Source organism: Epinephelus lanceolatus, chromosome 20, assembly GCF_041903045.1.
Source record: "Epinephelus lanceolatus isolate andai-2023 chromosome 20, ASM4190304v1, whole genome shotgun sequence".
NCBI lineage: Eukaryota > Metazoa > Chordata > Actinopteri > Perciformes > Serranidae > Epinephelus > Epinephelus lanceolatus.
This window is the reverse complement of record NC_135753.1, coordinates 29976556-30002424: the sequence shown is the minus strand read 5'-3', so window position 1 is coordinate 30002424 and position 25869 is coordinate 29976556. Positions and strand designations below refer to the sequence as shown.

At 42.1% G+C, this 25869-nt stretch overlaps 1 protein-coding gene across 2 annotated transcripts in view; it reads left to right on the top strand.

Annotated features, from left to right (window-relative positions):
- Positions 1–25869, top strand: part of arhgap29a (Rho GTPase activating protein 29a) — a 42097-nt gene that overhangs the window by 11209 nt on the left and 5019 nt on the right. The window contains exons 3-16 of one of the 2 annotated variants that reach the window (XM_033638847.2): positions 10683–10826; positions 13911–14007; positions 14803–14875; positions 15376–15436; positions 15945–16091; positions 17406–17470; positions 17565–17675; positions 17791–17871; positions 18441–18623; positions 19441–19578; positions 19721–19911; positions 23429–23598; positions 24129–24257; positions 25572–25670. In XM_033638847.2, coding sequence (XP_033494738.2) covers positions 10683–10826; positions 13911–14007; positions 14803–14875; positions 15376–15436; positions 15945–16091; positions 17406–17470; positions 17565–17675; positions 17791–17871; positions 18441–18623; positions 19441–19578; positions 19721–19911; positions 23429–23598; positions 24129–24257; positions 25572–25670 — 1689 coding nt within the window. Of the gene's footprint in view, positions 1–10682; positions 10827–12537; positions 12720–13910; positions 14008–14802; positions 14876–15375; positions 15437–15944; positions 16092–17405; positions 17471–17564; positions 17676–17790; positions 17872–18440; positions 18624–19440; positions 19579–19720; positions 19912–23428; positions 23599–24128; positions 24258–25571; positions 25671–25869 lie in introns of those variants that run through there. The other variant, XM_033638848.2, reaches the window with a different exon arrangement.

The following is a 25869-nucleotide window of genomic DNA, read 5'->3' as shown; positions in this document are numbered from 1 at the left end:
ACACTGCATTTTCCCGTACTGTGCAGTGTAAATTAGAGCTTAGATCGGGCCCAAAAAATTCAGCCCGACCCGGCCCAAGCCCATGCACGTTATGTCCGGGACCGGCCCGGCCCGTTCAATTAACTGTAATTATGGGCCCGAGCCCGATTTAAACCCGACATTTTTCAATAAGTTGGCTGTTATAATTAACGCTAAGGACACACAGAGCGCGTTAGTGCTGCGGAAGTCCTGCGAGTGTACTCGCAGGCGCTTGACTGTCCACACAGGCAGCGCATTTCTCGTCAGTACTCGTTTTTTCACTTCAACAGGTCATTTTAAACATGGGTAAGTCCATATTTTCATCGTTTTTTTATAACGTAATAAGTTAATGACAATTTGTCATTGCATGTCCATGTATTGAGCGTGTTGGGTAAACACTGAATGAATAGGGCATATTTTTTGGAGGCACGGAAAGCCGCTGTCCCTCCCACTGTATGTATGAATTGCATCCCCCAACCTGTAGCCATTTCTCTCTCTCTCTCTCTCATATTTCTCTCCTCTCTCTCTCTCTCTCTCTCTCATATCTGACCGGGCCCGTCAGAGGGGTGGGGGGGTCCCGGCCCGACCCAGCTTGGGCCCGCGGGCCGGGTCGGGCTCGGGCAGAGAATCTAAGCTCTAGTGTAAATGCACTCAAAATATGGAGTGTTTAGTACAGAAGTATACGATTTGAGACACACTCCAATTGTGTTACCTGGAATTCAGAAGCCTCTTAAGCTGCATATTTTATAACTAGTAGTGAATGGACATGGGGCCCACATATGCAGGAGGCCCCTTGGCATTAGTACCTTTCATCAGGACTGGCAGGTGTCGGCCAATATTGCCTCCAGAGCCCTGAAAACCTTCACCTCCATGTAAGGCCGGGGTCTGCTCAAGCTGTTAATTGTAACCATGGTAAGAAACAAACCAGTGTGTTTTGCTCACAGAGGGCTCTTGTTTTTCTTGAACCCTTGGGATGTACTTTCTTGTCTTCCAACTGAACATAAAAATGTTATCTTTTCCCCCTATTCCCTTTTTATAAACATCTCACTAAATAGAATGCATTGACAGTTATTAGTAAGTTTTCTAGCACAAGCTTTCTATCACACAAAGCCCATTCTCTCAGGATTAGGATGCTAGTAAAGCTAAACAGTGTCCTCTTGTTCTCATTGCTGTGTTTGTCCCCCAACCTCAGCCCCCTCACCTCCCACTTCTGCCCCTTGACAGGTGTACTAAAGGGGCCCATCTTTGTACTTGTTAGACAGCTCTCCCACCTCCCACCTCTCTGGCCTGCTGATGTTCCTTTGCCTACATAACACAGCTTGGGGAGCAACTGTAGTCTCTTCAGTCTAATGCCTGACCAGTTTGGCTGCCAGCGAGAGGTTGCACGGTGGGGGGATTTGCAGTTTCTCTTAAAGAAAGCATAGTTGGAATGCCAACCTTCAGAGCTTTGCATCAACAGTAGGCGGCTGTGGTGGTGGTGGTGATGTGGGGGGATATCCAGAGAGAAAGGTTGCCTGTCTTTCCTCACAGTGACAGACAGCTCCAAAGAGAAATGAAAGAGGGGGAAAACAAATTCTTCACTTCGCACTGGGTATCTAATTGATATGCGAATGAATAAAGAGAGAAATTTCCAAGAGTAAATGTGTCTGTTAACTAGAAGGACATCTTGGAACATTTTATAAGTTGCCCCTTGGATTTTGGACAATTGTCAATTCCTTATTGGATCTTTATTACTGGAGTTTGCAATATGTGGTTATATCTTGTGTTCCTCTCTATTAGTCAGACTTAATGTCAGGCATTTCCTGTCTTCAGCCTTCATTGAGCATTATTTTTCATTCACTTTTAGTTTCCTGAGCTAACAGCTAACAAGCCTGACAAAGGCAGTAGCCTGTAGAGTGGGAACATAAAAGCCCCCCACCTAGGTGGAAGGTGCTGTGTGTCTAGCCTAGGGCTCTTTTTAAACGCCCGCTCTTTGTGCATGTAGTCATAAGGAAAAGAGCTTCAAAGGTGAAGCAACAGGGAATGCCTCGGTACGAGCACAGGAGTCTGGGAAGGCAAAGTTCCCCTGCCTTTTACCAGCTGCATGTAATCTGCTAATCCGCAGAGTGGACCACCGGTGGTCTGTGGACAGAGGTGGACCAGGGCCGCTGACCACAGGAAGTATGCTGGGGAGGGGGATATCAAGGGATGTATGGGCCACCCATTGCAATGACCCCGCCCAAGTGTTAAAGGTTAAGTGGACCCATTTTGCAAGACCCCCTTATAGTTGGGCAAATAGTTCGATTTGGATTGAAACGATAAGGTCATTTTTAGCATCGCACATGAATACCCTATTAAAGATGTAATGTGAAAGAATGTGGCATTTCACCCCAGCCAATTAAAGAGGAATCCATTTAAACAATACAAAGGTTATTGAGTCACTCAGTGATTGATTATTAGACCCACATTTGGCTGCTTGTCTTTTGAAGAAGGGGGCAAGTCTCAAAGGACCCCCTTTAAACCTAGCCTCACCATAGCTTTTGATGAATGCACAATTTCTTTGAAACAACTGCCACTACAGACTCCTAGCTGGTTATTTAGGGGGTGACTCGCTGGAATGTCCAGCTGTGGTCTGACTCAATGGGACACATTGAGAGGTTTTGATTGACATTGGTCATGGCCAGCCTGTCCAACATCCTATTTAGCCCCCTCCGCCATGAGCTGCCTCCATTTGATCGGACCTCTGCGGACCCAGTTGTGACATGTTTAGTGATTTCACACTTGCTTTGTGGCAATAAGCACCCCTCCGTTCCCTCAAATGTTTTGAAGCATAGATAATACATTGCTCCCATGATTTGCAATGCATGACTGAGCATAGCTAGGGCCAGAGTGAAAGGAATGTTGCCAAGTCATATTGTGTCAGGCCCTAGTGGAAGTTTTGTGCCTCAAAGAGTCAAGCCATTGATGTTTATTCCCCAAACTGAGAGAGTTTCCTAATGGTACATATCACAAAAGCATCAGCATCTTTTTTTATAGCACTGATGGCCTTGCGTTATAAAAGCATTCTATTCTTGTTTGGTAGTCTATACACTGTTAGCAAATGATAAGTATTACAAACCTTTTCACACTGATTGCTTGGGTCTGAGATACTTTGATTTTCCACAAATACATTTTTTGTTGTTGTTGGCTAAATATTCTTCTTCCCTCAGTTTTCTTTGGTCGGAACCAAACTGATACATCTGTTTAAAAAACTGACTGTATAAAAACTCATGTAAATGTAAAATATAGATGAGGGTAGTTTCCCTTTGATCTGGAGAAATATGTACAGTCCAGGGGTGGCCTATTATAACACTACTTTTGGGTATTGCGCTTATCTCAAGTTAGAATGGACAACATCTGTTCTGTGACACCAGATCCAGCTCTGTTGCACTATGTGTTAAAACTGGACAGTTATGCAAATAGCCAAGCTTGACCACTGCATTAACCCTGCAGGTTAACGTGGGACCTGCATAGAGGGAGGGGTACCAAAGAAAACAATTCACAGAAAATACACTGTAGTGACCTGGGGGTCAGGGGTGTAGGTAGACATCTCACGATCATTACTTCATTGACTTATTGTACGATATGTGGACATGAACTTGATCATTATTCTAACCTTGTGTTTACTTGTGTGTTTGTTTACATAAGAATGTCACAAGCTGGGTTTCCATCCAAACGTATTGCAAATTTTAAGCAAAGTTTGTGAAAATGCGCAAAAGAAAATGCGAATTTATGCACGTTTCCATTCATTATTGTTTTGCGAGTATTGGGAGTCAACAGGTCGAGCAGAAGGTGGTGCTTCTCATGAAAAATAAAACGCAAAAGCACCCGTAGAAGAAGAGGGCGCCGTGAGATGACATCATTGAGAGCGTCTCATGTCCACAACTGATGTAAACAATTACCGGCACATCCATGACTACGGCGAGATGGAGAGATTCCTTGGGAACTTCTTGGCTATTGTGAGAGCTCTCATCACACTCATATCAGCGTTGTCAGCGTAGCCTACATAATGCCGTGATGTCTGTGTTGGTACACCAGGCAGCGCACATGATGCACCGGTATTCAACACATCCAGTCTATTCAGGTAAGCTGTGAAATAGCCTACACTCACCTGACACTGGAGTAATTACCTCTCTCTAAGTTCACACAGGTGTGTGTGAAATAGAAGTAGGATTCGGTAGCCTACGTCATTGTTTATTCGCTAAATCTGTTTCCATTGCCAAAAGTCGCATTTTCCTAATATCAATACGCTGACTTTTCCACCCCCTCCAAGTGTAAAAACTTTTTTGCAATATTTCGGCCCTTTTTCGAATTTCTGCCGTTTCCATTCAAGTTTCTTTTCGCAATTGTTGAAAATGCGAATAAAAATAGGTGGATGGAAACCCACCTACTGACATGTTAGTCAACACATTATAGGACTTGGGCGCAGTGACTCCTTTTTTATGTGTCCACCCCACATAATCCTGCAAGTCCGAAGGAAGAAAAAACACTTCAAAGAGGACATAGTGAAGCTTACCAGTAACCTGAAGCTGCACTTTTGATAGTTGTTGGCTTGCCGACCCCTGGCTAAAAACCAAAAAGTAAGTTGTTTGTAGTTTTGCCCTCCTACAACTTCACCCACTGTCAATCCCTGGAAGCTGACTGCTGCACACCAACCGGATTATGGAGCCAATGCGGTGTTCCACAAACTTCGCTAAGCTTGTCTGTTAGTCACAAGAAACACTGTAGGGCTGCAACGATTAGTCGACTAAGTGATGACTAATCAACTATTAAAATAATCAGTGACTATTTTAGAAGTCGACTAATTGGTTTGAGTCTTTTTTCATCAAAAAGTACCCCGAAATACTCTTATTGCAGCTTTTTATGTTCACATATTGGCAGCTTTAGACACTCTCCCATGACGGTGAACTAAAACCCTTTGGCGTGAGTACGAAACAGGACATTAGATGACATAATTTTGGGGTTTGGGAGAGACAGACCGACATTTTTCAACATTTTAACATATTTTTCGATAAAATGATTAGTCGACTAATCGAAGAAATAATCGACAGATTAGTCGACAATGAAAATAATCGTAAGTTGCAGCCCTACATCACTTGGTTTTGTGTTTTGTTGGCCAAGCTCTTTATTACAGTCATTGATATACAGTATGTAGAAATAACTACACCTCTTGGCACACATATCTCCTTATATTGTAAAATGGTGGTGTGGCAGTATGCCCATTGATTGATTCTGTCAATTTAGAATGAATCTGATCCATTAACATAGGCATGATGGTAAGGACAAAATTGGCAGGTGTGCATGTCATGAATTGGATGGTAATTTTTTTGTGCACACTTTCTTGTGCATAAAGATAGAACATTTCAATGCTCATATTAGTGAATGAGGCCCAATGTTAAGATTCACAAATATCCCCGCTAAAGATTATTGCTGTGTCTACAGGTTTTATGTTCTCCAACATTGCCTCACCACATACTGCACAGACATAAACAACAAATGTAATATTTGTGTTTCTTTAGACCAGATCCTGAGGTTAAACTGTTATCAAACAGGAGTCGTTGGCCTTATGTTTGTGTATGTGTGGGTCCATAACATTTATATTCCAGACAGTCTGTTCCAGAAGGGCATCAGTATGTTTTGGTATTGAGGTGTCATCTCGATGGTGAATGATCCGACAATGTTTTCATTATGGATCCCCCTCCACCCCTCGCTCCTGCAACTCCCGTCCCCGCTCCCAAACAAGAGGCTGGAATGTTGGGTTTCCATGACGCTAATGAAGTAAAAACCTGGCAATGTGTTACTGGCAGCCTCAGAGCAGCTCCTGATCCGCGGCCTCCTTCTCATCAGGATCAGAGTCTGATCCCCCTGTAGCCTTCATTCACCAGGGCTTATTATGCCCAGGAATGTCTCTCACTCACTCCTTCTCTCATAACCCCCACTGAAGCAGGGATGTGGGGTGCAGGGGTAAATTTGGGACAAATCCCAAGGGAGAGCACCACCCCAAATAACACACAACCCCCCCATACCCAGCAAAACTCCTCCCCTATCACTCCTTACAATCACAATCACGCACACACACACACACACACACACACACTCACACTCCAATCCCGCTTTCCCGTGAAAAGTGAAAAGCTGCCGTTGTGATTTATTGTTCCATAAATGCTTCATGTGGTAGGCCCATGAGGCGACCAGCCCACTGTTTGCTAGTGGCCCCAGGGACAATGGTGAGTCTTCGGCACTCAAACAAGTCCTCATGCAAAACTCAGTGGTCTTCAGGAAAATGGGAAGATCTTCCCAGCAGCCTGTTTGTTTTGAAGTTTTCAGATGGCCAATATTTGCAAATCGAAACATCATCTGTCATTGCAAGTTTTTCCACAGAATTTTTTCTTTTCAAACTTTATCTTTCTCACCTTTAATAAGACAATACTACCGCTGCAACAAAATGTACTACTCAGATGTGCCTTTAACCAACCCTCCCCGGTGGGAACGAGTCTTCTTCTCTTTGTGTCTCGCGCAGAATGGCAGTTGAGGGGTTAAATAATCAGTCTCTGTACATTATCCTGCGTCCTGCTGAGCTGGTGGACGCAACCATAATGTCTTGCTAATTAGCCTCCATTTAGGATGGTCCAATAGGCCACACAACTGCCATTGAAGATTGAAGCCCATGGAGCTTTGCAAAGGAAGACCCTCTGTCTCGTGGGCATTCATGGTTGAGGCTTGTCCTTAATAAACCTTTAGCTTGCCCAGACTTGATGCCTCCAGGACTCAGGATTCAGTTACTCGGTCCATGATTGGGATGTATAGCTTGTGTAGGGATGATTTAGGCCATTGTGTGTGTTTTGTTATTGAAAGGATAATGTCCATAAATGGGATCTAAACTGACCAGGACCAATTAAGGGCTTAAAGGTTGAAGCGGCTCATTGTAAACTTTGACCCTTATCAAGGTATTGTGGGCTGGGGTCCCTGTGAGAGATACGATTTTTGGGAAAACTGATCAACAATAAAGGATTAACATTGTACAAACATTTAGTGAAAGGGAAATTCTATAGCATTTTTTACATCTTTGAATCTAAAATCCAGGCAAATAGTTATTTTTGTTGTTGTTATTTTTGCATTAACTCCAAAAAAATTGAGCCACTGTAAATGGAAAAAAAAACAGTTAAAAGGTTTGTGATGGGAACTCAATACATTGGATACCACTATAAAATCACTAAGCACTGTCTCTCCTTTCATAAGAATTGTACAGATACAGTCATTTCTCAAATGACAGTATTCCAGGCAGCTAACAAAGAGAATGAACTCCTCTGTATGCCCATGTGCATTGATTGTATACAAGTATCGAGACTCAGTTTGATGAGTGGTTGTGCCAGAAGCACACTGCTGGCCCTTTTCCTGCCTCGTGGGGAGCTGGGCAGCTGAAACAAAAGGACAAGAGGCTTTCATCATCAAAAACTACTCGGTCCTTGGCATTAGAAGGAGCTGTGCATGACATCTGATGAAGATGGATGAAGAATGTTGCTATGGTGAAGGATAGGACTCTCCAGGTCCTGAGCTTTTGGCAAGCGAGAAGCAGCAGGGCATGTTGGCATGGGGTAGTTCATGTGGTAGTGGAACAGTCTGGGATTTGTGCTTGTCTTATGTAATCATTTTGGGGTGTCCTGGGTTTTTTTAAGCAGTGTGCCAAGTTGATTTGTTTGTGTGTGGATCTCTTGCAAGTCCCTGATTTTTTGTTTTCCTGGAATTACCTTGTGACCCACTTGCAGTGTTGTTGCCCTGAGTCATTACACCTTACTCAATCACTCCAGCTCTTTTGGTTTATGTTAAGTGGCTGTTGCAGTCTATGCTGATTGGTTGCATTGAAGCAGCATGTATGGCCATTTGGCACAATATGACCACCATGTCTCGTTCATTAAGAGAAAACAGGGGCAGTCAGAGTCCTATAATAGAGCTTGAGGCATATAGAAAACAAAGTGTGGCCCTCTGTGGCTTTCTGTTGACAGTTAGTGGGTGAATTTTGGCCCGCGTATGTTGTTGTTTTTTCAGCGCTTTATCCTAGTTGTGTGATTATTGTTGTGATGTTGTGACCTGTTGGTCCATGTGAACTTGTCACCTGCTGGTTAGTTGGCTGGATTTCCGGGTCAGGACTCAGCAAGCATTGTCATGGCGGCCACATAGACCCAGCATTATTAGCCGGACTGGCGGCACTATTTGTCCCACTCCAAAAAAGAGGGCTAATGAATAAAAGAAAAAATGGGAGACAGCTAAAGTCTTTCTGATCCCCCCTTCCATGAAGGGGTAATCCAGGGGTGATCGTCAGCACAAAATGTGGCTTTGACTGCCTGTATTCATTCTTTGTGTGTGTGTGTGTGTGTGTGTGTGTGTGTGAGAGTATGAGTGTGTGAGTATGAGTGTGTGAGTATGAGTGTGTGTATTTTTTTTAACATAATCTTAATTTACAAGGAAATTATAAGGTGATCTGACCAAGGATAAACTCATTTATACACGTGACTTTAATGATCACAATCAAAGCATGACATAAAAACAACCCGCCAAGCAGCCTGCTATGTATTTAGTGTGATTACAGCTTTGGACTGAGACATATTTCATGTGTTTCTGTGTGTGTGTGTCCCTATTACCCTTTTGTATTAGCCGTCTTTGGGAAATCCAGTCATGTTAGCTGTGTCAGAAACCTGTCCCACTACCCCTCAGTGCTCAGTATGTTTCAAATAAGTAGTAAAAACACTTTAACATAGATCATATACTCATTTACATTTGCTTTCTCGTGGCCACATTCTTTGATGATGTCAAGGGGACATTATCAAGGTTACCTGATAACACAGTGTATTTTGTCCCTTTTGTAAATGGTGGTGACTCACTGTTAGTAAAGTCACAACTTGTACACAGAACCACATGCCTGAGATGCCACGTTTTCTTTGGTTAACTACTAACTAACTGCTAATTGCAGAAAGAGCACAGTAGGTCATGTTTTAGTGCACTTTGCTGTCAGGTTAGTACCCTTTTTAGTTCTGTGTGTACGATTGCTGAGTTGTGTGCAGCTCTGCTTTGTGGTGTATTTGCCTAGACAGACAGTGGTTTGTCATGGCTGCCATGGTCACTCTTTCAACCAACAGAGCTGGAATGTCATGTAGTAATCCTTTTTCCAATGAGGTTGCTCCATTCATGTAAAGCAGAGAGGTTTTTAGAGCTGTGTTCCAGGTCCAGTCTGCTCAGGTTTTATAGCATGTGATGCACTGTTAAGCCTCAGTGTTGAAATGGAGTGCAAGTCCTCTAATTATAGCATTTTTCAGACTGGAAACACAATTCACAGCATGAAATAGTACCTTGAAAAGCCTGTACATAGCATCTGCTATAGCACAACAAACCTGGCTAATTGCACAATGACTTGTAGCTGAGGAACACTGAATAACCCTGATCTCTTATCACCTTATTGGTCAAAGGTTAACAAGGCTAAAAGATAACAGTAATAGCTGTCAGTGAGATCTCAGCGCTTGATATCCAGTAGATGCTGTCCGATGGCGATGTTTTTATTGTCTTTGATGGTGGCGTCGTGAAATTCCGAGTGTATGAGTTGTCTGGACACGGTTCGTGGAGGCGGCTGAGCTGGCAGCTAGCAGCTAACAGTGCTAACTCCATAAACAGCATGGAACAACAACAACAGTGCTGAGAGAGCTAACAGTATTATCCGGGGGGAGGTGGAGGGTGGGCGTTTTTAAAAGCTACACTTTTGTGATGCTGCTGTCCCAATGATGGCTGAATGAGTGCGGTACAAAGCGGCAGCGATGAGCTAGCCAGTGGGTTGCCATTACTTCGCTATGTCTTTACATAGCAAATAGTCATTTACTTCAATGTTATTGATCTGAATGTTGCACACATAATTTTTAAACAGTTATTTGAGTGTTGATGGGGGGTAAAAAGCTTTGTAAAAGTTTTGGAAGCTTAAGTGCAAGCACAGTCTGTAAGCCACATCCAGCATTCACATTTGTAATGGTATCTACTGTAAGGGCTTGGTCTACGTAGTAAATAATATCCTAAGTCACTAAAACCATGTTATCACATTAGCCATGTTTTCACTGAACACTTTTTGGTGTAGTACCCTTAGACCGTACTGACATGTCAATAAACCCTCGATCTGTCTTGTGTTTCCGCCACATACAGAACTCTTAAATGTAGGTGGGGTTACCACCAGATAGTTACAGTTGTGTCACTGTTCCATCCAGCTCTCACTGTGTGTCCTCTTCACGGATGATGCAGAGGAATGTCTGCACCTTGCTGATCGTCCAACGATCGGGGTTGTGAACTAACATTTTAGTATTGTATCAGTGTGCCAGGTACCTCAACAGAGGGTTAACTAAAAAATGGAACTGAATGTAACAGTTCCATTGGTACCATCCACAACATTTGACAATGGAAACACAAAAATAACCCTTATGTAACAAACTAAACTGAACCAGACTGCTTGGTGGAAACAAGGCTATTGTGACTTCAGCCACAGGTCTATTTTGTTGACTTAACTGAAACATTCCTCAACTCTACAATACAGCCATGATGTGCTTATTACAAGATAGACTGAATGCAATGTATGCATGAACTGTTCAAGTAAAAGTGTCTTTATAACTTTCCAGAGCACCAGGACTGCCTTCATCAGGCAGTGCACGAGCGTCTCGGGGAGCTGCTGCGAGTCCTGAAGGCCATTATCAGCAAACACCAGAGCCTCAACTCGGTGGACATTCTCAGTACTGCTGGAACCGTCATCGCCACGGTCAAAGGTGAGCAATGATGACCAGATCTCCCTTAAAAAACACACACATAACTCAGAGCTTCACTGTAAAGCATACCAGCTACTCCTCCACTCTTCCTTTGGTCTGTTTTCTGTCTCTGCTTATCTAATACCCCCTTCTCCCCTGACAGTTTTCTCCTCTGGACATTCACAACCATGGCCTCTCTCTCACACTGTCTTCCCAAGTCTTAAAAAGAAGTTCCCAGGGAATGTTTCTCAGTAGTTTTCTTATAGCTTCAAAGCAATGCAGCCCTTCAGAAGTCACTCAAGTGCTTAGAATGCAGCAGCATGAGTTTCAAACCCCATACGGAGAGTAAGAAAATAGTATTTTGGAGTCAGACACCTGATTCAAGAGGCAGGGAGAAGCGGGTGTCCTTTGTGCTTTGTTTGCCAGTCCAGAGGGAACTACACTGAGGAATCCTATTCAATCTCTCATTCTCTGAGATTATGATCTGGCATGCAGGTCAATTCTTAACTTGGCCGCCGCACAAGAATCCCCTGAGTATACCTCGTCTCAATTTGCATTGCAAAGAGGGGTATAGACGGGGCTGTGTTGCTTTCTGAAAAGCTTTCACTTAATAAGATATGGTGACATGTTGAAGTGAAGAAAGTCTGAAGAGGCTCTGCATTAATCTGGATAGAGCTCATCTTCACTGAAATATTTGGAATAAGTCCATACACACAAGGGTGTGTGCAGGCGTGTATGCCAAATAGCTATTAGGTGTGTGCAAGTCTCATCTTTCGTGCAGTAACTTGACTATTTGTGTGGCATTCAAACATGTTGATGCACAGCAAAGACGCACACAGTAACACCTTTTCAATAAGGAAGCATTAGATTTGACAGCTGAATAGTTGCTGTATAGAAGCCTTTGATTTAAGCTCTTAGTGATATTGCTTTAATGGGTGGAAGGATTCTTAAGAATGCAGATTAAGGTTTTCAATATTAATAGTAACTGGTTAAACAACACCAGTGTTAGTGCTGTAAATGAACACATGCCTTTAATACATAGCAAATATTGTGAAGAGGTTCAGCACTTAAGGTAGCTCTAATTATCTAGTCTGATCATGTTTATGTGCAGTGAAGCATGCTATAATGGCTTTTCTGCCACTAGGTGGCCAGAAGTGCTCACTCATTGACCCTCACACAGTGACATGATATCAGCTGTACACACCAATATTTTTTACTGCCAAATCTCAAAGCTGCGAATGTTACACAACACAAATATGTAAGAATATTGTTATGCTGCTATTTATGGAGGTGTGTCGTGTGTACAGGAGGTTGTGTTTTGTTCTCACGTAATTCTAATGTCAGAAAAAAGATGAAAAGTCTACCATTTGATTGTAAAGATGAGAGAATACTGTGTGCATTTCTCTGTCATCACACTCTTAAGGTGCACCTCTACTCCAGAGCAGATATTTGTTCATACAGAGTTTTACTACTTCCTCCATCCTGCGACACTTCTTATTCAGTCGCATGCCAACTCGCGACACCTTCCCATTATTTTTTACCAGAGCAAAGGTTCCTCCTGGACCTGAATTTTGCGTAGGACTTTGCAGATGACGAGTGTGTCAAGATTGTTGTGCATTTCCATTGAAACAATACCATTTTTCCCCGATGATGTAACTTCCACGCTTGGACCACTGGTTGGGGCCTGAGCGAGTACTGGCATTGTATTCCAGCAAGCCTCAGGATGTCCTGTTGGGGGTAGGGGCTGGACAGAAGTGGAGGAGATGTGACTGCACAAGAGTGTTGTGTGCTCTGAATGGTGGTGGCTACAGTAGCTGGACTGGGGTTGGAAGAGGCTCCCAGGGTGCCCCATGGACATTGGACCGCATCAGAATCCTTCTTTTGCACCCTTTCGACAGAATCTTAACACTTCCTGTGAGTCTTGGAGGAGAATTTTTACATTGGATTTATTTCTGTCAAGTGATCTTTTTGCTGGATAGAGGAACATAAAGAAAATTAACTTGTTTGGCTGCATGTTTAAGGCGTTAGGACAGAAATATCACCCAGAAGTAGAGGATACTGTTATGATCTAATTTCTGTTAAACAGGAGAAATGCTTAAGAAAGTTTTGAGGTGGGTAATTGGTGGTTTGGTCATTGGTATACCTTTTTTTTTTTTTTTTTAACAACTCTTTCCAAAACACTTGGATGCAATTCGTTAAAGCTACCGAGGAAGCATTTTAGTATTTGGTAGGTGTTGTTGGTGAGTGTTCTTCAACTTTTTCATGGACCTGGCTAAAGATGATTCTAGGTACGCATACTATTTGAGGATTTGAGAAACTATTTAAGATAAGTTGGAGGTGGACTCTTCCTTGCTTGAGGTTCCTCCATGAATTTATATCTCTGCTTTTGCTAAAAAAAAACAAGATTCACTTTCCAAGGAAGCCTACGCTAAATTAAAGGAAGACAACCGAAGACATCAGGTTCTCTGTTTAAGATGTCCGCTCTGTGAGTCTTTGAACTCTAGAAATCTCCATTGTTCTAATGGAAAGGAAAAACTGAGGAAATCATGGAGGCAGTGCAGTGGTCAGTGACATCACTGATTTATGGCTTAGTGTTTGGGCTCGCTTTCTGAGCATCTCTCTCCTAGTTTATTTTTTCTCTCCTCAGTCAGGACAGGAAGTTTATTGTGAAGACTGATTACAGACGAATTTACGTTGGTGTTTTTTCCCATTCTGTCCTCAGTCATCACTGTGTTTAGACTCACAGCAGGAAACTACTGCCTTTCGAGATTACAGCCAAATATATACACTCATAGTTTTTGCTTATCTTTTCCGACTTAAGGTACAAAGTTGTTTTTGGGATGTCTCTGAGGGGCCTTGTAGTTTTAAAAATGTCAGCAGATTTGAGATATGAAGTTCCGTAGCTCTCAGTGTGTGATTCGAAGTGCAGAGCGTGACTCGAGAGATTTTCATGCTCGACGTCACGTACAGGATGATGAATCATACCAGATTTGTACCTTGAACACATCTCTATCAGTGGTGCCAGTGGAGGATGTCTTAAGAATGCAGCATTTTAAGGTTGACTACCACAACTTGACTCACTCCTCCTTATTGACAATCTGACAGGGGTGAACTTTAAGGAGGTGAACGAAGAGAACAAACAGAAGCTGTTCGGAGAGATCTACACCGCTATTGACACATTGGCGTTCACCTTTGGCAATGTGTGAGTACAATGTCATAACAGTGATTGCAAGTTCCATGGCTCATTTAATTTCTGTGGGTTTTCTTACTCCATTAAAATACAGATGAAATGACTGTTTTCACAACTGTATTTGCTACCTGTCAATTCTAAGATTGCACAATTAATGAATGTCAGTTAATATTTATATAGTATATTTTAAACATTCCAGTGCAAGACAGAAATTGTGACATAAAAGTGGAAATAAATAAACATTAGTCACAAAAAAACAGTAGAGATCAGTTGGAAGAAGATCAAACTGAGCCTTAAAATGGTAAACAAAACAGAAAATACCCACAAATAAATAATAAATAAAGCAGTACAAATACTTCTGTGTAAATATCAGGCTATCAAATATGCTGTAGGTTTTTCCATTGCAACATAAAGGGGGCACTCCACCAATTTTACACATGGTGCTTTCCAAAATTCAGAAAGATTAACCCTAATGATGACAGTGTGGATTGGGCTTAAAAGATTTTTTAACAAGGTTTTGCATTACAAATGTTTGAGCACTTAGGAGGCAGAGAACATCTGGTTAAAGACACTATTGAGTTGCATTATTGGAAATGTAGGAGGCCATGTTTTTTGGACCTTGACCCAGCGCTGCTTCTTTTAGACCATTCATTTTTTTAAAAAAAATCTCTCTTTTGTAAATAAGCGCAATGCTAAAACGCCGGAGTGCCTCTTATTAGAATTAAAACATAATAAGATGCCTGGATATGTTTTTTCTGATGAATTTCTGAACTCAATTTATTGATTTGTGTTTCTGTTTTCCTTCAGAGTGTCTGACTTCCTTATGGGAGATGTAGAGAATGGATCAGTTTTGGGGCTCCCCCTAACTAAGAGAAGCAGGGTAAGAAAAGTACAATATCTGTGTTGTGTAGTTGTGTCCATTACCCACAAACAAATGGTCTAATTAATTCAGGATCAAATTGGCAGTAATCACCTTCCAGAACGCTCTTTGTCATCAAACGTTAAAGGCTGAGAGTGTATTCATTTCCATTGTAAAGATACATGTAACTTTGGTTCATTCACTGTCCCATGAACACCCGGATGTGGCCTACTGCTTCAGGATTGTTAGGCCACAGCTATGAAAAATTACCCAGAGGAGTTCAGGGGTTAAGTGAGCGCTTGCTGGTTGACGCATGTTCCTGAAATGGTCTGTGCAAATGATGAATTGATGCTATGTATTGTTGTTTTCCTGCTGTAGATTTCATAACAGCTTGAAGGAGGAAGTCAAGGTTCTGATAAGCCTTGTTTTAAGTGTGTTAGCAGAGCGTACTGTGCTTTGAGAAGGAAATTCATCCACCCTCATTGTAGAATTTTGGTTTTTTTTATCTGTCTGTTTTTCAGTCTTTTGAGAACCTCGCCGTGGAATCTGGAGGATCCGGTCCCGAGAAAGATGATCCGCCAGGTAAGACAGATCTCTGCAACATAGAGTGACTGTAGTCTGGTGCTGCTCCGCGAGAGCACAGGGGGAAAGTAATCCTGGCATATTTATTGGAATAAAGCTTACTCATAAATCAGTCTTGAGCTTATCTACTTTTTCTTCTTTATCATTCTGGGCTGTGGTGTTGTTTGGGCTATGTCACTGTGTTAGAGTGTTGTAGGGTTATCTGGGGAAGGAGAACAACCAGCTCTCAACTCTGGATGACCAGCCTCCTTAACCTCTTATTAATACATCCAGCAGTCAGTCTCCTGTCGGTATGACTTATCCTCAAATGGTATTAGCCTGAATCACGCTCACCCAAGGTCAACGTGGGCTTTTCTCACTGACTCACTGTCACAGATGTTGCAAGCTGAACTCAAATGTAGTATGTCCGGCATTGGCTATAGGCATGTTGTATGGGGGTTGGGCGCTGGAGTCATGTTCAAGCCCAGATTTTACAGCATCCCTCGTGGGCGCACGTTTTTTGTCACAGGGCCGTCTCCGCCGGTTCGGGCAGAAGAGGTGGACAGGACACTGCAGCACCAGGACAGCGGGGTGGAGTCGGCGCTGCTCTACGCCAAGGCCTGGTCCAAGTACACCAAAGAGCTGCTGGCGTGGGTGGAGAAGCGTCTCAATATGGGTGAGTTGGGGCACAGCGGGTCTGACATGTTGGGGAGGCAGCAGCTAAGTAGCACCTACAATATCACAGTGACGTACAAAAGTCAGCTGAAACATGTACTTAACTTAAGTACCTTATTACATAGTCTGTGTCGTCATGTCACTGAGTCTCGAGATGTTTTCGTGTTCATGTCATGCACATAAAAAGCATCCTCTTAAACAGACAGTAATAATAATTAGGGTTTTTATATTGTTATGACTAATTACAATGATGTTATTGAGATTGTTTAAAATTGTGGGGCGCCCAGTAGCTCTGTGGGTAGGGTGAGCCTCCCATGTATAAAGGCAGTGTACTTGCTGCAGCGGCTCTGGGTTTGACTCCAGCCTATGGCCCTTTGCTGCATGCCCAAAATCACAAAAAATCCTGCTCCTGTGTACACTAGTTTAGCACAGAGAGACCTTCCCCCCGTCTGCAGGTGAATATGAAAACAGCCGTCTAGTGTCAAACTGCACAAACATCCTTCTGGACTGTGAAGGTCAAACATCCAAGTGAAGGAACAATAACAAATACACATTTTTAAGTTTCGTTTTGACTGAAGTTTGATGACTAAGTTTGGAAGAAAGACAAAGGTTTTTTTCTGGAAGTTTAGATTCTGCTTTTATCCAATTGAATTCATGAATTTCCTGATGTAATTTTATGGCACCTTTTGTAGTTTTAAACTTCTTCGATTTGAATTTGCTCAGTCGGTCTTAAACATAGCTCCTGGCAGCAATAGGTGGCTGAAAATGTCTGTGCTTCTACATAATGTCTGAGCGCAGACATCTTAGCTACTGGAGATTAATTAGGGGCCAATTTCCTGAGAATTTTTTCTCAATCACCTGAGCTGGACTTAAAAACAATGAAGTCTTATCCAGGCTCAAGGTTGGGTGTGCAGCGTGTGAGCCTATGTTTGGCACTCCGGTTAATGAATGGTTTCAGTGTTATACTTAGTCACTTGGCCAGTCAACACAGTGACACAAAGCACTCAGTCAGTACAGTACATTTTGTTATCAGGCAAACATACACGCTGTTTGTTCAACACATCCACTTTGGTTAATGCTCTGTTTACTGATTAATTCTATGGATTTGTCTCATGACTCAAGGACGATGTGGGATTTAATCAGAAAATGCTTAAATAGGTTTTTAGGTAGAGATAATTTCAAGGAAGAACCAACAGTTGACACAAAATTAAAGGTACTTCAGCACATTGCACGTAGATGATCATTTGTAGGCCTTAAGAGAGCACTGTGTATGTGACGTGAAATTAAACTAAACTTTGGTGTGGTCTATTCACAGATATTGAGTGTGCAAAGAGTTACGCCAAAATGGCTGAATCTGCCAAGACGCTTGCAAGTCAACAGGTGAGTCGATGTTGCAGCTGATGTGCGCACAATTCACAATTCTGCCTTTTAGCTGTTTGGCACTGAGGTTAAGAATTTCACCTTCTCATTTAAGGAATTCATGCCCTTCCGTGAGATCTACACGACTGCATTCAAAAATGACACTGAATATAGCCAGCTGGTACTTCACACCGCAGCAGTACTCCAAAGCAACAAATTCATGCAGGTAATTCAGCAAAGCAAAAGATGCCATTTTTAACTGGGACTTTGGTTGTGTAATGGAAACAAGAGGACCTACTGACGTTGTGTTTGTGTTGGGGGGGTTATGTGTTTTTTTCCAGCCTCTCCTGGCCCGAAAGAATGACCTGGACAAACTACGAAAAGAGGTCAAGGAGCAGTGGCAGAGGGAGCAAAAGAAAATGGTGAGTCGATTGCCATAAAGGCTGCATTCTGTAGAGGGCCACACAGAATCTAAAGATGCTTCACTGACCTGAGGCCTTGGTCCAAGGACACTCTTGAAATGCCTGAGCCTAATATATGCATGCAAACAAATGCTTTGTTTTCTCATGTAGTTGTGAAGCCTGCGAGGCCAACCAGTCCATGTGATAGAATAAGAACCATTAACTAAGCTAGTAGCACTAAACACAGTGTATGCCTAGACATTTGTAAATTAATTGCTTTAAGTTAGTCTTTATTGCTGTATTGAAATGTATGTCTATAACTGTACTTTTTTACAGTTTACTATTGACTTAAAGAAGGATATAACATTAAAAGCCATATTTTTTGGTTAGCTCTGGTTAGCATTGTTGGACCAGTGGTAGTTTTCCTATCAGTGGACAGATCCAGTGGAAGAGTGACAAAGAAGTGGCGAGATCAGCCACTTGTAGACTGTTATCAGTGTTCACCATTTACACATATCTGTTTTTGCACATACTGTATTTGCAGTGTGTATGTTTGTCTGTGTATGAACTAAATATGTGTGTGTCTCCAGAATGAGGCAGACAGTGCTCTGAGGAAGGCTCGGCTGCTGCAGGCTCAGCGGCAGGAGGAGTATGAGAAGGCCAAGGTGTCGACCAGCCGCCTGGAGGAGGAGCAGATCGGTGGAGGGGGAGGTGCAGCGGCAGTCAAACAGCTGGAGAAAAGGCGCAGGCTGGAGGAGGAGGCTCTGCAGAAGGTAGGACACCTCCTCCGTTGGGCTTGTGGCTCTTTTACTATGGTATACTGTAGGTTTCTTTGAGCCCTGAACTCATCTCAAAGGTTGTGTTTTTTAAATTGTTGTAGTTGTTTTTTCACCTTTGTGACTTTGTTTGGCATTTTAAAAATCCATTCTACTCAGTAGCATAGTTGTTGTAAACATGACAACTGGCTAATGGAATATCATCCTCTACCAGCCACATCACAGTCTACCTTAATAGCTTCATAGGCACCTTTGACAGCAAGTACACACACAAAATAGGAACCTAAATACTGCAGGTTTGCTTACTGTGTTGGCATTTATTGGAAATTGAAAGTACAGGGAGACAGAAAAACATAGAGAGGCATATGAAGGATTCTGGGCCAGACTCCAACATTTATGTCAAGACCGGCCCATTTGCACCGTTCAAAGTGCATACTGTCAATTAAACTATAGCCAGCTGGGTCAGAGTGTATATAAGTTGTTATAATACTTAGGGCCTCATTATCAGCTCTCAGTCAGTACAGGAATGAAGACAAATGACTCTTTGGTCAGCAAACCATCAGTCTTAAGGGAATTGTTCTCCTGTGACACTAAAGGTGCAGTTCAGCTCTAAGATCTTAAGTCTCTGCCATCACTTACACTTCATTCTTGAAGCATCTGTCAGCACTGATAAGCATTTTTGGTTCAGTAACATCTGACCATGTGTCTTACAGCAGTTGTAACGACTAACTTGTTCAATCTGGAGTCAAATCATATTAATGTTATTAATCATAGAGTTGAGCATTTTAATGATTTGTCTTCCTTCTGTTTGCAGGCTGAGGAGGCCAGGGAGCACTGCAAAGCCTGTCAGATTGACGTCGGGGACAAGAGGGTCGATCTGGCCAACACCAAGAGTGTGATCATCACTCAAATCCGAGAGATGGTCTCCCAGTGCGACCTCACCCTCAAAGCCGTAAGTTCACACTTCTGTGAACCACGTTTATTTAAAATTTAGACCAACCTGAATAACATAAATAACGCACTACATCCTGGACATACATATGAGGAGGCACTTCTATGCCTGATTCACAGGTTGATGTGTTTGTGTGTTTCAGGTGACGGTCAATTGGTTCCAGCTCCAGCAGGCCCAGGTTGTATCACTCCCTGTCAACCACCAGAGCCTGTGTGAAAATGCCAAACTGTACGAGCCGGGCCAGCGCTATATCGACTTCGTCAGGAGTCTACCCACTGATGGGCCTCGTCTGGAGTCCCATTCGTTTGATTCAGCTGTCACACAAAACACAGGGTGAGACATCAAGACACTGCTGCTAAGAAACACATGGGTTCAGTGGCTTGTGTTAGCACTGGGGAGTTTGCAAGTGATTTAAGTTTATTTACTTTATTTACTTTATTAATCCCCCTGAGGGGAAATTCAATGTTTTCACTCTTGCTTGTCAATTACACACAGGTCCGAAAGACACACACATGCACAAACAGGACCTATACATGCACAAAGTGGAGAGATGTCAGAGTGAGGGGGCATTTGAAAGTAAACTTGAGAGAGATCGTTGCAGCCGCAGTGGAAAAACTACTTGTGCACCATCAATTTCCGTCTTTTAAAAAGTTCTTGTTTTTGCAGCTGACAGGCTCAGATTATTAGAAGTGTCTGACAACATTATGGAAAGGACCCTACGGAGAATTGAAACCTTTTTCCTTACCTTTGGCTGAAGTCCTGTTCTTGTTTGAAATCTCGCGAGAGAGGCGTGCCGGGAAGAGTTTGTTGTGTTTGAGTACAGAACTGATAAAAGATTTTCAATGTCATGGCTGAATATTTAGCTGATTTTGACCATGTTGAAAAGTTTGTGAGATTTCAGAATGAGACAGGCAGGATCAGCGAAATGCAAAATAAGAAAAATGCTTAATTTTTCTGTAAGGATCCTTTCCATAATGTTGTTAGACACTTAAATTAAACAATCTGAGTCTGTCAGTGACAAAAAGAAGCGATTCTAATGGAAGTAAAGTGATGGTGCGCAGTTGCCTGTAGGGATTACGCCTCTACACCTGCAGCGCCTTCTTTCAATACTGGACCACTTTCAGAAATGGTTGTCTCTTTTAGTCATTCAGACATAAAAACACGTGAAAATTGAGTCCAGTTTGAAAAGTTTCCCTTGAAGCAGATGGTCAACTAATACATTGCATTGCATTCATTGATGTTACGATCACAAATAGGTCTTAAAGAAGATATTTAATTAGGAATGTTTTAAGACATTCTTGTCGTTATTAACTTATCAGATTTTCAGGTCTTGAACCATTTAAATGAAACCTTTAAATTAAACTGAAATCTTATGTTTACTATTGAGGATTGTGTCTAAATTTAACCAGGCAAGCCCCAGTGATTATCAGTGTTTATATTAACTGTCAGATTATATCGAGGAAATGACTGAGTTGTTTATGTAAGACTGATAAAGTGGTTCATCAGAGGATTTCGTGGGAGTTTGTTTATTTATGGCAAACAAGTGGTTATAAATACAGTAAAACTGAGTGGCTGTGACAGTCTGTGGTGCCGTAGACCTCAGTGGTGAGAGGTGGAGTGATTGAGTGAAGGAGCTTGTTTTGGAAAGCGTAAAACAATTGGGTTGGCCAGGGCTTCCTGCGGAACTGACTGTGGTCACGGGAGAGAGGAGCCGGGGCAGTGGGCTTACCATCAGTTTCACTAAACCTCGTTGAAAGTTTTCAATCGCTTTTAAACTATAAACACATCTTTATGACTAACAAGAAAAACATGGTGGTCATTTTACATTTGAGTCATTTTTAGTACCCACTTCTTCAAGGCTTTGGTTAAAAAAAAAAAAAAAAGTGAGTTTCCTTTTATAAGCGTTCTGTTGACACAGGTTTGTGGTCTCTCACACACACACACACACACACACACACACACACACACACAGATGGAAATAAGCGAGCACTTTGTTCTTACTTGGTTTTCTCCCCCACCTCCCCCAAACACTGACCCCTCTGATCAAAAGAATTCAGCTTGGGAGAGAGAGGAAATGAAACTTAGATACACACATCCTCACGTGCATCAACAGCATTTGTCTTCAAAAGGTTAAATATAGAGGCTGACCTACATACTGTATATTGTGAGATACATTAGGAGACGTTTGTTGACAATGGCTGACCTGGATTGCACACCGACCGTTGACAAGCCCATCAGTTAATCACATTAAACTCTAATTAACTGCTTTCTTTGATGGCAGGGCGGGGCTGATCTCATGATATCATGATTATTCAGGGATCTGTTGATGGAATTAGGAAATCTTTTTTGCAGTTTGATCCCGCAGTATCGGAATTACAAATTGAGATCTAATTTGGAATTGCATGAAGAGAGGAATGTTATCATCAACTGTATTATTGTTGGTCCTAAATGTGAATACTGTGAAATGTCAATTTAACACAGCGAGAAAAACAGGAAGAAGTCAGGGCTGAATGGACTGATAGTGCTTTGCTGTTTGTGAAAGGGTGTTGCTGTCTGTGTTTAACCTTGTCCAGATTTAGGGCAGAGTTTACTGTTGCTGTATTATTTGCAAAGCTCCTTCAGACCCTTTTTTAAAAATTTTGGACCATAGATAATAATGTCTTGACTTAAGTAAATTCTTACTCCAACTGAACACAAAGAGTATCTCAACAAAAACTCAGTTGTGTCTAAAGAAAACCCATCAGTATCTGGCTTTTGTCTTTAGGGAGAAGTTACAATCAGCATTTATTCCTGGGTCAAATGACTCCGCAGTAGTCACAGGTTTTTATCAGCTTCAGCTGTGATTGGCAGTGATAGAAACTAACACCTGGGTTGCGCGCTTATTTTCACCCTTTTTCTGCCACGACCATCGGCAACATTTTGTCATCTCAGCCACACAATCTGTCTGTCTCCATCCAAGCAGCACTTGAATGCCATTCCAAATTAGTCAGTACTGAGTTTGAATTATCCACTGTGACATTTTTAACTGGTCTCCAAGCTGTTTTCTGGCATGTTCGTGATGTTGAATGTGACATACCAGAAAAAAACAAACAAAAAAAAAACAAAACAGAGAGGCATACACTTATATGTGGGGCTGCCACCGACTAAGAATTTTCCTAGTCGATCAATAGTCATCATTTAGGGCCATTAGTCAACAAGTCGCCTGCATGTTTACGATATTAATGTAAATATTAAATTATATATTTTGGGCGGGGCAACACAATGGTTTGAGTTGAAGGTGTGAGAAAGAATAGTATCAGTAACATTGTTAGCACTGTGCTACATTACAGAGAAATACAAAACTGTACTAATGAACCTTCATTAATATAGGCCTATATTTTATCTACAAGTGCACGTCACACACTGAGCGAGCCGCCTGTTAATGACGCTGTGGGCTAATGGGCATGTAGCTACTTCCATGTTTCAGATGATACATCATGTTTGTAGTCGACCAATGAAGATGAGTTTACATATCACCTTGGGTTTGTCCTTCACCTTCTCAAAATGATCCCACACTTTGGATTTCCTGCCCGACATGTTATTAACTAGCCTGTGGAATAACCGCAGGTACCAGCCCTGGAAATTAACGTGGTTTCTTTTTAATGTTCCATTACAATGATACACTGTTGTTTTACAGGACCTCTAACCTGCTTACAATACAGTTCAAGAAAATGTTACAGATTCGGATATACTGAATAAAGTCCAAAAGTCACAGTATCTGTTTCGCTTGTCAAAAATGCACCTCAGTCCTTTGAGGCAGTGTGAGCTTACTATCAACAACATCATTATTTTCATTCTGTCATTTTCCCAGGATGCCTTTCAACAAGCGGTCGCTAACTGGCAGCCACTCGTCCCACAGTAACCTGTCACATTCATCTGTGACCTCTGACCTCCTCGGTACAGACGACGTGGAAGGTCCCATCTCTGCCCAGCATGCCAAGGTTGCAGAGAGGCACTCCAGCAGCAGCACTGACATCCAAGGTACGCAGGTTTACATCTGGCCTGTTAGCTCCTGCTCTCATTAAGTGTCTTATAATCTTTAAACATGTAACTGTTCTGCTGTTTTGGTCAAGAGATTTAATTGTAAGCACTGTGATAATATCCTCTACATTACCTTTAATCTCTTGAGACCAAACTAGCTTTAACATGTGGCCAGTGTCCTTGTGTTGATCCACTCAGACCTTTTCAGGCAGAACTGTGTAGATGCTGTAGGTCCATCACTGGTTAATGGGCTCATGACTTTTAGGTCTGTGTAGGGGCAAAGATAACAGTAGTAAGCTTCATACATAAACACTACTGAAGGCTGTGTGTTTGTGTGAGTGTGTGCATCAGTTCTTCTCATAAAGATGCCTGAGAATAATTTCAGTGGTCTTTAAGCAATCTGAGATTTTAATTGGAAACTAATGATTTCAGTAACATTTATACTTTATTTATAATGAACAGAAATGGGAAACTTAAAAGAGTGGGCTGTAATATTTTGCCTTTCAATGTTGTGATATGTTTTTATCCAGCACTTCGGATGCAGGCCTCATTTCGTCCCTGGGCCTCGGCCAGCCAGGGCGGAGGGATGTGCAGCGACTCAGAAAGTGCTGGAGGGAGCAGTGAGTCCCGCTCCATGGACTCACCCACTGCAAGTCCAGGTAGGGTCATTCAGGCAGTGAGCTGCATGATAGTTTTTTTTTTACAAGAGAAATGGTCTCTGTTGATCAAGGAGTAAAGCTGTGCAAAAAAAGGGCAGGTTGCTTATTAATTGATTAGAAACCATCCAAATGTCTCCAACAGATTATTGGCTTCAACCATCTCTTCATACACTATGTTGTAATAGGTACAATAAAACACACGTACTTCCTGTCAAGCTTTTATGTTTACTGCCTAACCAAGAAAGTCAAATCATCTGGTTTCCCGCAGTTACACAACACCTAGTCCTAAATCACGGGTGCAACAGTCTTATGTCATTGACAAAGAAAAGAAATCACTCATTGCAGCAGATAGAGAGGAGGGGCATTCCTCAGCGCTTACGGTCATAAGTGCCCCTGGGGCCTGCAAACATTTTTCCTACGAACTTGATGTTCACCCAACTTTGTTGGTGTGTTATCTCGGATCATGTGGCTTAGCAACCGCTGACAGTGGTGCCTCTTTGTTGAATGATGCAACTTTGGTAGTCTGCTAGCACGCAAGCATATAAAAAAATGCAGTTTCCGTGCAGGTTTTTTTTTCCATGTTTTTGCTGTTGCTGTACAACAGTATGTGATGTACAGGCCTGCTTCCTACACTTTAAGATGTAGGCAAGTTTATTTCAAATTAGTGTCGGTTCATGTAGACGATGCAGCTGATACTTAAAATATACTGTTTGTCCTCTTTAATAATTCAAATTTTACAGTGACAATGGGTCTGTTGCAACCTACAGATATATTGTACACCTATCATTGAATGTTTACTTGTCTGGTTGAAATTATTCTTGCTTAAGTTTCAGGATACAATTTTGATAATTCACCAGTAACATTAGGTCCATGGCTGGAGAAGGATGGTAGATTGCCAGTGCACTGTTAGCAATACATCAAAATGGTGGCAGTAAGAGTTATTTCACCCTCCATCTAACCCCAGAGTATTAACAGTGTAAAGGTTTACCCCCTGATGAGGCTCCTTATTGGGCTCTTTGGAAAAGCAACATCAAAATGGGTCCTACTGGAAATAATTTACCAGTCAATAGAGGTGTGAATCATCAACATTCCCCTTCTTAGAATTTGATTAACAATAACACAAAGTCGACCACGCCTTTTTATGTGGCGCTTTTAAATTCTGGAAATTGTCACACTCCGGGCTCAGTCCAGTACTGCTTACTCCTTCCACTGTAATGTGGACCACGGAGACAGAATAATGGAGAAAGGACCAAAATTGACTTAATCTAACTGTGGAGATGTGGACTCACTGGTACGTCCTGCATTACTGTTTAGGAGACTTCAAGAGGAGGTTACCCAGAACCCCCTCCACTGGCACCATGTCGTCTGCTGATGACCTGGATGAGAGAGAGCCTCCTTCACCCTCTGATAACGGTGAGTCACACTGAGCGTACCACACTTAGTAATACATGTTGTTTCTCTTGTTTTGTACATTTGTTATTTCTTAAGCTATTTACACTACGTATATTTATTTTTTCCAGCATTATTAACCCAGTAAGTTAAATTCTTTTGGGATTGTTAGTTGCATTTTGTGTACTACCTTAGCTTTTATCTGTGAATATGTACAATCTGG